Source organism: Mus caroli, chromosome 10 (genome assembly GCF_900094665.2).
Source record: "Mus caroli chromosome 10, CAROLI_EIJ_v1.1, whole genome shotgun sequence".
Classification (NCBI taxonomy): domain Eukaryota; kingdom Metazoa; phylum Chordata; class Mammalia; order Rodentia; family Muridae; genus Mus; species Mus caroli.
The window spans coordinates 56,948,966-56,964,499 of NC_034579.1; the positions used below are offsets into that span (position 1 = coordinate 56,948,966).

General features: G+C 45.2%; 2 protein-coding genes across 4 annotated transcripts in view; both read right to left on the reverse strand.

Moving 5' to 3' along the window:
- Positions 1 to 5,348, reverse strand: part of Supv3l1 (Suv3 like RNA helicase) — a 19,989-nt gene extending 14,641 nt beyond the window's left edge. Inside the window, exons 1-4 of the mRNA XM_021174957.2 lie at positions 5,025 to 5,348; positions 3,318 to 3,395; positions 2,682 to 2,789; positions 717 to 831 (exon numbers count right to left, since the gene is read on the reverse strand). Of these exons, the coding sequence (XP_021030616.1) occupies positions 717 to 831; positions 2,682 to 2,789; positions 3,318 to 3,395; positions 5,025 to 5,295 (572 nt within the window). The 5' untranslated portion in view covers positions 5,296 to 5,348. The remainder of the gene's footprint in view (positions 1 to 716; positions 832 to 2,681; positions 2,790 to 3,317; positions 3,396 to 5,024) is intronic.
- A 5,055-nt stretch (positions 5,349 to 10,403) lies between these two features.
- Positions 10,404 to 15,534, reverse strand: part of Vps26a (VPS26, retromer complex component A) — a 31,173-nt gene continuing 26,042 nt past the window's right edge. For 2 of the 3 annotated variants that reach the window (XM_029482656.1, XM_021174545.2), the window contains 2 exons: positions 14,083 to 14,225; positions 11,601 to 11,984 (listed from right to left, as the gene is read on the reverse strand). In XM_029482656.1, coding sequence (XP_029338516.1) covers positions 11,871 to 11,984; positions 14,083 to 14,225 — 257 coding nt within the window. In that variant the 3' untranslated portion in view covers positions 11,601 to 11,870. Of the gene's footprint in view, positions 11,985 to 14,082; positions 14,226 to 15,534 lie in introns of all 3 variants that reach the window. The other variant, XM_021174546.1, reaches the window with a different exon arrangement.

Below are 15,534 nucleotides of genomic sequence, written 5' to 3' on the forward strand. Positions count from 1 at the left end.
AGTGCTGGGATTAAAGGTGTGCGACACCATGCCCGGCACCTTTGAATTCTTAACCATCCATCTGGCTCTACATCCCATATGCTGAGATCACAGGCACGTGCCACCATGCCTGTGGTGTCATGCTATATTAGGGATCAAGTTCCTGTTAGAAACTGCTCTATCAACTGAGCACAATCTCCAATCTGGATTGAAGCAGCTGGAACTTAAATGGCCAAATGTGAAAGAGCAGAGAAGATGAAGAAAGTGGAGTCCTCAAGTCACCATGTGTGGTGTGTCGGGGCGTTTTGGCTAAGGGTTGGGCTAGACCTACATAAGGTTAGAAATGGTAAGGTCTAGAAAACAGCTCATAGTATTTGGGCAGAGTATGTCAAAGGTGCCACAGTGCTACGAGACCGTGCAGCTCTAGCCACGGGGAAAGAACGATTGACATCCAGGCAGTCAGCTAATGTATCAGAACTACAACTTAGGACAACCTTGAAAAAGAGCTCCATCAGAAATCCACCCCATGGAAACCTCAGCCCACGCTCCAACAGGAGGAAAGGAACACACACACACCAGTAACATGTCTGAGAGAACCAATTCCTCGGTTATTTTGTTTTTGTCTTTGGGGAAAACAAAATTTCAACTCTATGATTTGTTATCTAGTATAAAATAAAAGCATCAACATTAGTTTCCCCAAATTAGGAAACTCGGAGTCAGTAAATAAAAGAACTAACCAGTTGGGTGGTATCCTCAAGTCACTGATTTTACGTAGATCATCCTTGCATTCCAATACAGGAAATATTTGTTTGGCATGTCTCAAGAAAAATGGAAATAAATCGTCCACATGAGCTGTAAAGTAACATCGCACATTAGCACGCTCACTCTGTAAGATACTCATAACTAAACCTCAAACTTGCAGTCCTGCCAGCGTAGAACCCACTGTACCATGGAAACCATTTCTTCTGAGTGGGTACTGCCAGGACTGTAGAGCAAGAGGCCCCCTCCTTTCCCCTTCCCTAGGACCCTACACTCTATTCCTTCCTTCCCCAAACCTCCCAGGTCTGGCAAAACAAAACACTAGCTGCCACCCATCAGGCTCTGAGCTCTTCAGTGTGAACATGCAAAGGTTAGCACAGCAGGAGATAAACACACACAGCCTGGACATTAGAGGGACAAGAACTTCTTTTTGTGAAATGTTTTGGACAGTGTTGCTGTTGTGGCTGGAACGCAGGAATTTGTACCGACTAAGCCCAGGGTCAAACCCTGAGCTACCCCACTCCAACTCAGTAACTTTCTTTCTTTTTTTTTTTTAATTTCAAAGACCACAGAGAAGCAACTAAGATTTCTGCACACCTGCAGTGGCTCTGAGAGAAGAGTGGCATAAGTCTCACTTGGCTGTTTATCAGGTTCTCCTTCAGTGTCTGTTACAAGCTAAAGATCTAAGTGTCAAACGCACTTAACACTATAATTAAGGTACCAAGACACCCATGGAAACCAAACAATAAGCTTCCTACTTTGTTTCTGTTTTGAGACACGGCCACTTTATAACCCAGGCTGGCCTGGAACTCAAAGAAATCCTGCCTCAACCTCCAAAGGGATGGGACTAAGTGGGCCACCATGCCTACTGCTTTGTTTTTCTTTCAGGACAGAACTTTTACAAAGGAGAGAGAATCCAATAGAAGAAACAGATGAAAGGTGCTGTGTGCTAATTCTATTCCATTCATGCTGCTCTTTATGCTAACAGAGCAGAGGATGATGGATCAAAGACAGCCTATGTCGGACTTACTAACTGATGAAGGGATTTGATGGAAAGGCACAGTGACTTAGTTATAGAGTACAATGCCAGGACCTATCCTAAAACAAGGAAGCTCTGCTAGCTACAGAAATAAATGAGAAGTAACAAAAAGCACACCCACTAATATTCCTAAAATTCTTAGGGCTTGAGAGGTGGCTCAGAGAACATGAATGTTCCCCGTGCAAGCATGAGGACCTGAGTTCAGATCCCAGCACATCCCTAAAAAGGTGGGTGAGGCTGCCAAGCACATCTTTAACCCCAGCTTTGGAAGGGGAAGGGGCAGGGAGACAGGAGGATTTTGGAGGCTTGCTGGCCACCAGACCAACTCCAGGGTTAATGAGAGTCAGTGGTGGAGCAGGACCCTGCTGTCTTCCTCTATTTCTGCATGTGCACCCAAAGGAACACACAGGCACACATAAAACACACACACACATACACACACACTCACACACACAATCATTTCTTTAAAAAAATCTTCACAGTGGGCTGGAGAGATGGTCCAGTGTTCAAGGTTGCTCTTCCAGAGAACCCAGGTTTGGTTCCCAGCACCCACAAGGCAACTTATGACCATCTGTAACTCAGGTTCCAGGGGGTCTGATTCCTTCCTCTGGCCTCTGCAGGCATTTCATGCATGTAGTGCAAACAGAACACCCATACACATAAAGTAAAAATAATTTTTTAAAAAATCCTCTCAGCAGGCCAATGACATGGCTCAGCAAGGGAAGGGAGTGTCATACAGTCCCTGAAACCTACAACTGGAAGGAGAACAGACTCCCTAAAGTTGTCCTCTGACCTCCAAATGAGTGTCACGGCATACACGCATACTCCTCTTCTCTTCTCCTCCACCTCTTCTTCCTTCTCCTCCCCTCAACTCTATGTTTTTAAAAGCTCTCTAAGCACTTGCCTGCGCTGAAGCAGATATCATTCAGGACAATGTGAATGTCCACGTCCAGAGAATGGGATTGCATAATGTAATTCCTGAAGCTTATGAAAGCTTGGTGGAAGAGACGAGCTGTGGAAAACACAAAACCAAAGCATACACGGCTTAGTATTTACTTAGCCCTCACTGTCGAAATATACAAATGCCGCAGCAAACCCCGGCCCCATCAGCGTTTTGGTAGCACAGCTGGCTTTTCACAAGCTGAGCTAAAACTGAAACTACACAGGACAGACACTAAGGCAGGCTGAACACACACTCCTGCACTGTGGAGTCTGACTGGCAAGCTGGGCTTGTGAGTCCCCCAGAAGACAAGGAGAGGGACTTTTCTTCAGACTATAATACACATAACAAAGTACAATGCAAAATGTGACAGTTCTATGAAGATGTTACTGGCAGAGACTTCCATGGAAACCAAGCTCCATTCTCAGCATCCGAATGGTGGCTCACAGGCATCTCTAGCTCCAATTCCAGGGCATCTAATACCCTCTGTCATGGGCACTGCACAAAAGTAGCTATGGACATACATGTAGGAAAAATACTCACACACATAAATTGATAAAAATTGTTCAAAATAACTCTCAAAAAAGTTGTCAGCCTTACCATCAAGTCCATAGTCAGCACTCAGCTTTTGAATTTCTTGCCTCTTATAAAACTTGTCTAAGATCTTCTTTACTTCATCTAAAAGAGAAATATAAAAGTTTTTTTTAAGATTTATTTTATGCATGAGTATACCACCATTGCTCTCTTTAGATACACCAGAAGAGGGCAGCAGACTCCATTACAGATGGTTGCGAGCCACCACGTGGTTGCTGGGAATTGAATTTAGGACCTCTGGAAGAGTAGTCAGTGCTCTTAACTTGTAAGCCATCTCTCCAGACCTTATAAAAGATTTTTTAACAATTGTTTACCAATTTAGACAAATCTACAACAAAAGGAATTTGAAGTCATAAATATAAAGGCTGGGGCCTCAGGAATGCTTTGAGAGTGTGAAGCTTTGGGCTACTGTGCAATGGAGTAAGAAAAATGACAAGAGTACACCAATGCATCATCACCGACAGACCACAGACACACAAGGAGAGAGCCAGTACCCCTACCCCCCACACACAGAGTCACCGTCAAACCTCCCCTTGTGCCCAAAGCTCCAAGTAACCATCGCTTCCAAGAAGAGGCAAGTCCTGCTATGAGAGGCAGATGTAATTCACTACTAAGAGCAGTGTTAGCCACGGTAGCCTGTGCAGTAATTAATGACAATCCCCAGTCTGAGAACAGCTCGAGCTTATCTTGAGGGAAAAAGTAGAGGGAAAGGAAGGGGAAGAGAAGGAGTACTAACTACCTTGTTAGTTAGTTGATTTCACAGTACTGGGAAATGACCCCACGGCACCGCACATGCTTGGCAAGGCATATATCCCAGGGCTATACCCTCAAGCACATTAAAAAAGAACACTCTGCAGCCGGGAGGTGCAGGTGGCCCAGACCTTTGATCCGGGGACTCGGCAGGCAGACGCAGGCCTATCTCTGAGTCTGAGACCAGCCTGGTCTACAGAGCACATTCCACACAGAGAAACCTTGTCTAATGTTTTATTTTGAAATAGGACCTCTCTTAAGTTTCCCCAGCCTGTTTTGAACTCATTTTGTAGCCCAGGCTGGCATTGAACTTGCTATCCTCTGCCTCAGACTCCCAACATGAGGCCTATATTTTAAAGTCACAATGTTGAAGAGCCAGGAAGGCCCTTCCTGGGCAGCTTGTGCCTAAAAGAACTGTGGTTTTCTTTCAGTCTCTAAGAATGTCATTTGGTAAAAAGAAACCTTTCACCCTCCCATTGTCAAGCTCACCCAAATCCAGGTAGGACAAAACTCACTTCAACCCAGTGATGCTAAGGTTTTTTTATTCGTCTCTGGAACCTGGGACGATACTACCTTTTGGCAAAGACAGTTTTATCAACTTTTATCTTGTATTTAAATTCAGGTCTGCCTCGTGGGAGAGTAAATTTATTGAGAAATCCGGATCTGAGACCCGTTGTCTTGACAACCGGACAGAATTTTAACATTGTTAGACATCCACATCAGGTCAATGGCAAGTCCTCACTGTTTAATCCCTCCATGAGGACTCTAGAAGCACAAGCGGCGCACCACTTAGGGACAAAACTCTTAACCTCCTCGACCGAAGAGAACGGTCAATGTCAACTACAGAAGGGATTAAATATGACTTAGGCTCGGGTGCTAAGGGTTCCAGAAAGGAACAGACATTGCACTATGCAGGCCCGGGCCGCAGACCCCGCCGCTCTGCCGGGAGGCTCCAGCACTCACTCTTGTCTAGAGGCCGAGTGAGCTCCGCGCCCACGTCGCCATCGGCGCTGGGACCCTGAGGCTTCACTGTCAGCGGCACGAACAAGGACGTGTTCGGGGCTTTGGAGCCACCAGAGGCAGAGGAGGAGGCGGCCAGGTAGGGAACGCGTCCTGAAGCCCCCGGGAACGACCCCACGAGAGCGCGAAGGGCGGAGCAAGGGGCCGCCCGGGGCCCAGCCCCGCGCCCCGCCGGGAGCCGAGCCCACAGCAGGGCACAACGAGGCAAGGACATTGAGGCCGCGGCTCGAATGGAGCCGGGGAAAATCCCGACCACTGGCGCCGCTCGGTGACGTAGCCCCGGCGCCCACGGAGCGAAAGGACCCAGAGAGACACCGGGCTGCCCCCGCTTGCGCCTGAAGGAAAAGGAGATGGAAGGGCTGGGAGCGCGCCTCTTCGTGGGAGCACGACCTCTGTACGTTACAGTGGCAGAAACGAGCTCCCATCCTCTCACTCTTTCTGCGGCAATTGGCAGCGTCTTTCTCGAAAGAAGGGAAAGTAATCAGGCATCTTAAGGGATGTTACAGATGCGCCGAGGGGAACCGTGCAAGCGTCATCATGTGACCAAACTGTCTAATTCAGTGAGCCAGTATCCTGCATCATGTGGCTTCAAACGGTAAAGTGCGTTTCCAAGAAGATTGGTGCATTAATATCCGTAGTTTCCTGATAGGATAACGTTGGAGGACGTAGCTTGACCTGCTACAGATCAAGACGGGTTGCAGAGAAATCTGGTTGTACGATAACTGGTGCTTACGAGGCACGTGTGTCAATACACGTGCTTCTCTCCTTGGTGCTAGGGCCAGGAGCAAGCTAGGCATGTGCTCCACCTTGAGCTGCAGAACTCAGTTAATGTGAGCAGTTTGTACTCTTTGCATCTCGAAAGTTATAACCACAAAGTATGCTCTGTGTATCTGGTTAAAGTTTGATCTTACTCCTATCTACTACAGCGCTCGGTCCCACCCGAGTTGCAAGGAAAGAGGTGCCTCTGTTCGTTCCGTCTGGGCGTGACCATTCAGTTCTTGGCTGGCCAAACACTAGGAGGGAAGCCATGTGTGGCGACATTCCCTCAGTCCTCTGCCGAGACTCCAACACCATCTGGTTTCTGATTTCAGGAGCCGTTCGATTTTTAGAAAATTGGACCCAGTAACAACTTCGTTTGTTCTGTGTCTGGTTTGTTCTTTAGCGTGGCCCTCGTTCCAACCCGCGCCATCGGTCAATCCTCTGTCTCTATCCCTTCTTGACAGTTTTTCTGGGTTCAGAAAATGAGCTGCAGGATATTGGCTTCGGAGTCAAAGCTCTAAAACCATCTGGTGCTGAGTCAATACCCTCAAAGTTCGGACTCTGAACTCGAATGGCCTTCCTTCTCTGATATTGGTCTTTCGATCTCAACTGCACTTATTCTATCCGCAGAGTCTGCAGTAATAATATGGGTAGGACTCCTTGAGAACCCTCCTTGGTGAGAGGCGTATGGGTAACTATTTGGTAACGAACAAGGTCAGGTTTATTGGTGCAGCTCTTGGACCAAGGACCCATGATGGAAGTTCTGGGCAAGGGGAAAGGTTGTGTATAAGGCAAGAGCTGGCTTTTTTTCCCATGTAAGGTCATGACTCGAGTGCCTGGTGGTCATTCAGGAGAGGGGCTGTGGCTACCTGGAACTCGGTTTCGGCACCATCGGGGGGGGGGGGGGGGCTGTAGCGAGCTGGAGCCTAACACCTGGGTTAAGAATTTGTCGTTGGGCTGGAGAGATGATGGTTCAGTGGTTAAGTGCACTAGCTGCTCTTGTAGAGACTTGGGCTCCCAACTGTCTGTATCTTCTGTACCCCTTCACACAGACATGCAGTCAAAGCACCAATGTATATAAAATTTAAAAATTAAATTAAAAAAAATGTTGAGCTGGAGTGTTGGCTCAGTGGTTAAGAGCACTTGTTGAAAGAACCCAGGTTTGATTCCCACATGGAGCTCACCACATCCTCAAGCACCCGCACCTGTGGTGCAGGCACACATGAAGACTAAACACTCACACACATAAAATAATCTAAAAGCAAAAAGTAAAAAATAAAAATTGTCACCCCCCCTAGTCTACCCACCTTCAGCTCCTCAGACTCCACTACCTGTTTTTGTAACCAGGCTCCGTTTACCTCATCCACCAGAACCCTGATGAAGCAGAGCCACACCTATATTCCAGTACTCAGATTCTACCTTCAAGTTCATCATCCAGGCCTCCAGCTAGGACAGCGCATCCATCCTAAACCCTCTGCTTCTCTCATTAGACCACCCCAACCCTGATCCTCCCAGAATCACTACTGGGAAGAACCCTCCCCAAACCTTTTCTTGCCTGTCCCTCCACAAAGTTGCTCCTTCTTTGCAGATAAGCTTTGAATGTGCAAGGGAGGGGAGCAGAGACCAAGGTGAACAGTGATGATCTTTGTTAATGCTCAACCATCACCATCAACCTTTACAAATGAAAACCTCAGAACCTTTCTTTTCTTTTTCCCTTTTTTGTTTAGGTTTTCTGTTTTGTTTTGTTTGAGACAAGGTTTCACTTTTGTAGCCCTGGCTGTCCTGGAACTCACTTTGTAGGTCAGGCTGGCTTCAAACTCACAAAGATCCCATCTGCCTCTGCCTCTGCCTCCCAAGTGCTAGGATCAAAGGCGTGCATCACCACATCTCCGTGAACTCCCGTTTTCTGAAGACTCTCAGGATCTGATAAATCACCTTAGTTCTGATAGGTTATTTCTCTGCCGGTGAAATGAGCCAAATCAAGCCAGATTATATTATAGAAAAGGCAGGTTTATTGGAAAGCTGTTCTTTGGTGATTTCACTGTCCACAAGGACTAAGGCCAGGGAGTCACCATTGAGGGGTGGATAGAGAAAGGGCTTTCAGAGAGTGGGTGAAGGGGAGGAGAAGTATACAGAGTTCTCTTGTTGTCTGTCTCAAGGATAGGTAGGAAAGCTGGTCTTTGACTTAGTGACAACCAGAAGCCAACCTGGGGTATACCACATTGCTTTTCAGGGAGCAACCCATTACCCTCCTCACCTGTTACATGAGCAGTATTAATCCCTTCCCTGGGATAATATTGACAGTTCCAGTAGGTTTTGTTCTCTGTCTTTTGTCTATAAGCCTACTCTCCCTCCTTTCTTCCTAGGACAAGAGTTCTCCAGCCATATGAGCAAGTACATTCCTGAGCCTATCTCCTCTTCCCTGTGCTCAACTTACAGAGGCTCATTTTCAGTGTTGCCTTCTGCAGTCTGGTCCCTTTGATCCTTTGATTCCCAGAGCTAGGTAAACTTTTCTCCACAATGGGGACCAACTATTCCAACCAAGTCTCCCCTATGATACAGTATTAAATTTCCCCACAGTTTTAGAGAAAATTATAGTGTTAGCCTCATTAAGGAAAAACTGTGTTTTTGTGAGGTCAGTTGGCCTTCATGTAAAGTAAGCTGGCCAGCAACAGGCTCCCTGCACCCCACCACTGCCCAAGCCATCTTGCTAAAGGTCAGAGGGACCCCAGAACACCTCAATCTGTTTCTTTATATTGACCATTGGCTAACCATTGTACAAAATCCCCATGCCTGGTTCAGAATCTGTGCCCTCCAACACTCTCCCACTCTCCTAGTCTGGAGTACACCCCCCCCTTTGGAACCCTTTGTTAGTTCACCCCCCTTGGAAACAAGACTCTCTCCCTCTGCCTTACAATTCTCACCCTACTCCAGGCTCCCCCACTCCTCCCCAATTAACTCTACATCCCTCCTCTTCCTCTTTTCTTTCTCTTTGTCCACCTTACCCAATGCTGAACTTAAAAAAAAAAAAAAAAAAGCCAAGTGATGGTAGTACACATCTTTGACTCAAGAGTATGTCTCAAGTTTCAGGCCAACCTGGTCTACAAAGAGTTCTAGGCAAGCCGAGTCTAAATGCTGAGACCATGTCTCAAACAAAATAAAATTCCAACCAAGCAAACAAACAAACTGAGGTTCCCAGGACAGCCTTACTAGAATTTGAGTGGAGCAAGGGTGAAAAACAGCAAGGTGCATGGAATTGGGCATAACTAGGGTGAAGATGTATTCTGCAATGTGGAATCTGGCCATGATGTACGAAGCCAAGTACTAAGATTTTCAGAACATCCGTCTTTAAAAGTAGAAAGGTACCTGTTTTCCTCACTGTGCATAAGGGTGAAAAACTTTAAATCTGTAAAGTCTCTGCAGAGGTATAAGGCACTGGAGGATGCTTTCATAAATGATCAGCAGTCAACCGACATAAACAAACCAGGAGGTAGAGGGGTGGATTAGAGCTAGCCTCTGTTGACAGAGTGCTTGCTCAGCATGCTGCTTAAGATGCTCAAAGCCTTGGGTCATGAAGTCTAAGCACCATGTAAACCAGGCATGGTGGTGCAAGCCTACAATACCAACACAGGGCGGCAGAGACAGAGGATCAGTGAATTTGAGATCAGTCCTGGCTGTAGAGACCAACTTAAACAAAACAAGAAATGTGATTACTGTATCTTCAACCCTGGATAATCTTGTTTTTATGTTAATGCCCCAATATATGAAAAACAATCTTTTTTTTAGATGGGGGTCTCGTTACACAGCTCTAGCTAAGCTGGAACTCACTATGTAGACTAGGCTGACCCTGAGGTAGTCCTCCTGCCTCTGTATCACACATGCTGGGACTACACGTATGCAGCACAACTCCCGTCAGAGTCTGATTTTACCGACTAGGTGAGATCTAGGTGTGACCGTTTTTCTAAAGCTCCTGAAGTGATCCTGGCATGTGACTAAGATTGAGAATATCTGTGACACTATTTTCTGCAGGGGGCAGACAGATTTAGCCTACAGTTAACTTTTTTATTTATCAAGTTTTGACTGAAATTCCCAAATTTTAAGTTGGTTATGCACCAGAAAAGTCTCAAATGGAATGAATAAGTATTTATATGAGTTTTAAGCAAATTAATTAAAAGCATTATATAACTACTTAAAACTGAAGCTGGAGAACCCAGAGATGGTTCAGTGGTCAACAGCACTGGCTACCTTGGTTCTGTTCCTAGCACCCCCCATGGCCGCTCACAAATGCCTGTAATTTCAGCTCCAAGAGATCTAAAGCTCTCTTCTGCCCCCCTTGGCCACTGCCCACATGCCTGCACAGACATACTTGCAGCCAAAACAGCAATACATATAAAATAAATAAAACCTAAACAAACAAAGCAAAACAGAAACTTAACAAAGCGGAAGCTAGTACGACTAATAAAAGTTCACTGTTGTAACTGTGTCTTCCTAACCACTGGGCAGTGCTGTAATGATAACATTTGAAAATAAAGTCATTTTATTTAAACTACAAACTTGAGTTTATGTTTCAAATTATTTATTTTATATATCATGGTTGCACAACTTGAGGCTGGTTAAATACAATTGTTTTTCAAAATCTCCTTGAATATTTCCTAGATTATACATGCAAGTGACCATGAAAATATTTGGCATTTTGAAACTTTGAGACTCTGAACAGGCACTTACATGAAGGAGAACATGGCCGTCCTTAGAAACCCACATTGACAATAGCTGCTCCAGGACGTGGTATGCGGAACCTTTGGCCAGGGCTGGTTGCTGGCCATTTTATCAAAGTGCCATCATAGTAAAAAATAGGTTTAAGGAAACATAAGTTGGGCTGTTGAGCTTCCTAGAAAGTAAGGTTAACTGACAAACCTGTACTGAGGTGTATCAAGGAACACTGGTACAGAAACCAACAAGCCCTGAGTGAGAGTGGCCCCCACACAGGCTTCCTCCTGCCCCATACGCCTCAGTAGTGTGTCTGTGCTCAGCTGACTGCAGCCTTCTTCAGAGAATGGTATGAATTTAGTGTTTTTTGTTCTGTTTGGTTCGGGTTTTTTAAAATAGACTAGGTGAAGTTAAGTTTGAACTAGCCAATATTCCAGTTAACAAGAAATTGTCCGGCTATGGACACTTCGGCTGGTTCTCCCGAGCTCTCTCATTCCTAGGTGACGATTTGCATACACATGGAAAGGAGTCCTTAAATTAAAAAATATATACATGTTTCAAAGTCTTTATGGAAAAAAATGATACAGGTTTAACAAGTTCTAAAATGCCAATGTGTCAACTCCACACTGTAGAACCTACATGATGATACAGACCGTCATAGCAAACGTGGTCAATAAGGGGCAAGAGGGCCACGATGACATACCATGTCATCCCTGGGGTGAAAAATCTTTCATATACCTCAGAGGTCCCAAAGATTAAAATTGAGGAGGCTGTGAATGGTAGACCCAGAATTGCCTACCATGTAACACCAGGTTGGTTTCTGATCCACATGTAAAAATAAACACAATTCTCAAAAATACTGAGGAGCCTTGCCTTAGAACTTTGTAGGACATAAGGGCTGCTCAGGTTTTCTCATTTTACTTGAACAAAAATATTTAATTTTTTGCACATAGAGAATAAGAGGTAATCATTAGCATGAAAACAGAGAAAAGGATTTTCAACATTATGCATAAAGAAAGCAAAATTACAAATACCAGTCTACTCACATGAAAATCCTTAATGTTTATGCTTCTGAGTGTTTATCAGTGTGCAGTAAAAAAGAAAACAAAAAAGGCAGCTTAGGAATTCTCCAGTGTTTCCAAGAAGCACTTTTTAAAATGTATATACACAAAACCTTTAATCATACTGTAAAATAAACGCAGCACTCTAGGATAAGGAAGACTACAGACATGGAGTTGGGATGTCCCCACGCTGCCACTGTCGTTAACCAGCTGAGCTTCTCTCTTGGCCCGGTTCTTGCACTTGCTGCTCTGTCCCCTCTGCTTACATCTCAGGCTGTTCCGCAGAGGCCTGCGAGTCTGGAGATTCAAACCGCTGGTGAAAGTTCGTCCTCTGTTTTCTCAGTTTCTCGGGTGCTTTTCTCCACAGGATGATCTCCTAGAGGAAATGCAAAACGGAAATGGAGTTCTCTGCTATGTCTTAGATGTTCACCATGGAGATACTGGCTGCAACTTCAATTTTAAGCTGTAAAACAATCCCAAATGCTCTGTACGAAAGCCTCCAACTTTCCTGGGTGACCCTTCCCCTCTCTCTGTACTCACAGCCAACCACCACAAATCCTAGCTGTATTGCTTTAGAAAATCCCCCAATCTGCTGTGGCCCCACTGCTTTCATCCAAGGTCAAGCCCTAGCTGTGGCCTTAGAGCACTGAGCCTGCTTCCTGGGACACAGCTTTTGTTGTAAAACCATTTCTAATTCACCCTTCACTTCACTGCCACGTTCCTTGTATTAATTTGTACATATTTTGTGTGTGTGTGTGTGTGTGTGTATGTGTGTGTGAGGCTACAGGACAACTTCTGGAGCTGGTTCTCCCCTCACCTGGCAGGCTCTGGGGGATGAGCTCAGGGCTTCAGTGTGGGCAGCAAGCACCTCTGCCCAGTGGGCCATCTCATTGGACCCCACACTGCTTGTTTTATAAACACTGCTTATATTGCTCTTTGATAGTTCCCATTAGCTCCAGGATGAATTTCCAAATATATGAGGCCTGCCATACATTGCCCACCATTCCTTACACTAATTTACTGATACCACTTCCCTTCCCTCCCTAAATGCCTCTCCCAAACTGAGTTATTCTCTGCTCTGATGCAAGCCAAATGAACTGCCTACCTCTTTCCCTACACCACTTCCCAGTCGCCATGGAGCTGTCTACCCATGATAGCTGAATCCCACGTTTCTCTTCTTCTAAATTCCTGCTTCAAGTCATAACTGACAGGGATTCTTGTTTATTTTTTATTTTGTGTGTGTATGAATGCATGTATGTGTGCCGTGTGTGAATCTGGCTCCTAGAGTAGACATGTGAGCACAGTCTGGGTACTAGGAGCCAAACCTGGGTTCTCTGAAGGCCCAAGTGCTCTTAACTGATGAGCCACTTCTCCAGGCCCTTATTAGTCCTTAGGAGACCAGGTCTTGCTGTGTAGCCCAGACTAGCCTCAAACTCTGTGATCCTCATGCCTCGTGGTGGCTCATGCCTAGCTAGCACAAAGTAATTTCTAACTTGGCTCTGGAACACTTACTTGGTTCTCTTATTAATCCACTTCACACTGTAGGCAGCCATTCTAACTAGTCCTACTCAAGATGCCCAATGGCTATTTAATTCTCAAATGATGAAAAGTTTTATATTACACTTAACAAAAGGTATCAGGCTGAGTATTCTAAAAGACATAAAAACTACTCATTCAGGATACAATGATGACCTCAAAAAATCTACCATCTAAAACCATTAGAAAATTGATAGTAGGGCATGGGACATACATACTTCATGCCTATCTATAACCTCAGCAAGAAGCAAGGCAAGAGGATTGAGAATTTGAGGTAAGCCTGAACTACTCTGTAAGACCCTTTCTCAAAAAACTAGAAGAAGAAGACTATCCAAGGGCTAAGGATGCAATGCAGTTCAGCCATAGAGTACTAGCCTAACAACTATAAGCCCTGGGTTCAGTGGACTGGGGAGTCTGGGACACAATAATGGAAGAAGGTGTTAGGATGTGATTTTTTTTGATAATAAAAACACATTCAAGACACTCTTAATGCTAGGGCTGGTGATTTGTGCTGTGGTAGAAGAACTAAATATTCAAGGCCTGCCTAGGCAACTAAGACCTCTCTCAACAGCACAAGGAGAGAAGTGCAAGGGAGGGCTTACTCAGGGCAGGGCCTAGATTCCTTCCCAGAACCACCAAAACAAAGGGACAATATAAAACCTACCTAAAACTAATTATCTTGGGGGTAAAATATTTTTTCACTTTTAGCCATTCTCTCTTCTTTATTGCCTGATACCATAAATAGCAGGTGTTTTTATTTGGGGGTAAAAAACTTGTTCGGGAGAAAAATAAAAGGTCTGACAACACGCAACTCATTTCTAGTCCTGTGAAACGATTGGAAAGGTCCTTTACAATGCCACTTGTACAAACCATGTTCCCACTCCTACTCAAACCCCATTTGTTCAGCACGATAAGATTTATAGAAGGCACTGCCCTACCTGCTGCTTGAAGTACCTTCGGTCCTCCTCATCAACAAGCACGAGGTTTAGAAAATACCTTACTGAAAACTTCTTGTTCACATCTCTCATCGTGGGGGTTGGGTCATACCCTGCTAAGAACAATCTTATCGGAATAGATTCTCCTGAAAGAAAAGTAATTTCCATTTAATTCTCAATTAATTAAATACATTCACATAACCCTAAGGACTAAGAAGTCATGGACAGCCGGGCGTGGTGGCGAGCGCCTTTAATCCCAGCACTCGGGAGGCAGAGGCAGGCGGATTTCTGAGTTCGAGGCCAGCCTGGTCTACAAAGTGAGTTCCAGGACAGCCAGGGCTATACAGANAAACCCTNTCTCGAAAAAAAAAAAAAAAAAAAAAAAGAAGTCATGGACAGCACCTGGGATAAGCAGTATCGAGTCTGTCACTGCTGACATCTGGGGACAGATGTCCTTCCTGTTGGACAGTACTACACACTTGCAACATCACCAGGTGCCAGCAGCAGACAGTATACAATTTCTCAGGACCATGTAGAACGTCTCTCAGGGAGCTGACCATAGCTGAGAAGCACTGCCCTACAGCAACCTGGATCTGGCCAGGAATGCTTGGCTTGTGGGGCTTAGCCACTGTTTCAAGTTCTTCATCTGTGAAACTGGCAGTGACAACGGCACTCATTCTGTAGTGACACAGTGAGGACTATGTTGGGAGGTTAAGACATAAAGAGGCTCCAACAGTTCCAGTCAGTAACTGTTGTTTAGAAGTAAATGCATTTCTGCTTTAAAATTTTACCATAATGTCATCAATGTATAGAATGTCCATAAAATATACTAAGTCATCCAAAGCAAATGGCTGGGAAATGGCTCGATTGGTAAAGTGCCTACTGCACAAGCCTGAGGATCTGAGCTCAATCCCCAGTACCCATTTAAAAAGCCAGGCCTGCTGGCTTGCATGTTTAATCCTAGCACTGGGAAACCAGAGGCAGGTGTAACCCAGGGCTCCCTAACTAATTTGCAGCAAGCCTCGGGTCTCAAAACCCAAGGTGGATAGTACTCCTTAAGGATGATATCCATAGCTGACTCTGGCTTACACTTACACACACACACAAGCACACACTATGAACATATACAAAATGAATGATATGCCTTCATTTTCAAAGATTATATTTATTTATGTGTGTATACATTATATATATAGTGTATGAGTGCTCTGCTCCATGTACACCTGCATGCCAGAAGAGGGCATCAGATCTCTTTAAAATGGTTATGAGCCATGATGTGGTTGCTGAGAATTGAATTCAGGACCTCTGGAAGAGCAGCCATCTCCTGAGCCTTCTCATCAGCCCAGCATTTAAAAAAATTATGGGGGGGCTGGTGAGATGGCTCAGTGGGTAAGAGCACCCGACTGCTCTTCCGAAGGTCCAGAGTTCAAATCCCAGCAACCACATGGTGGCTCA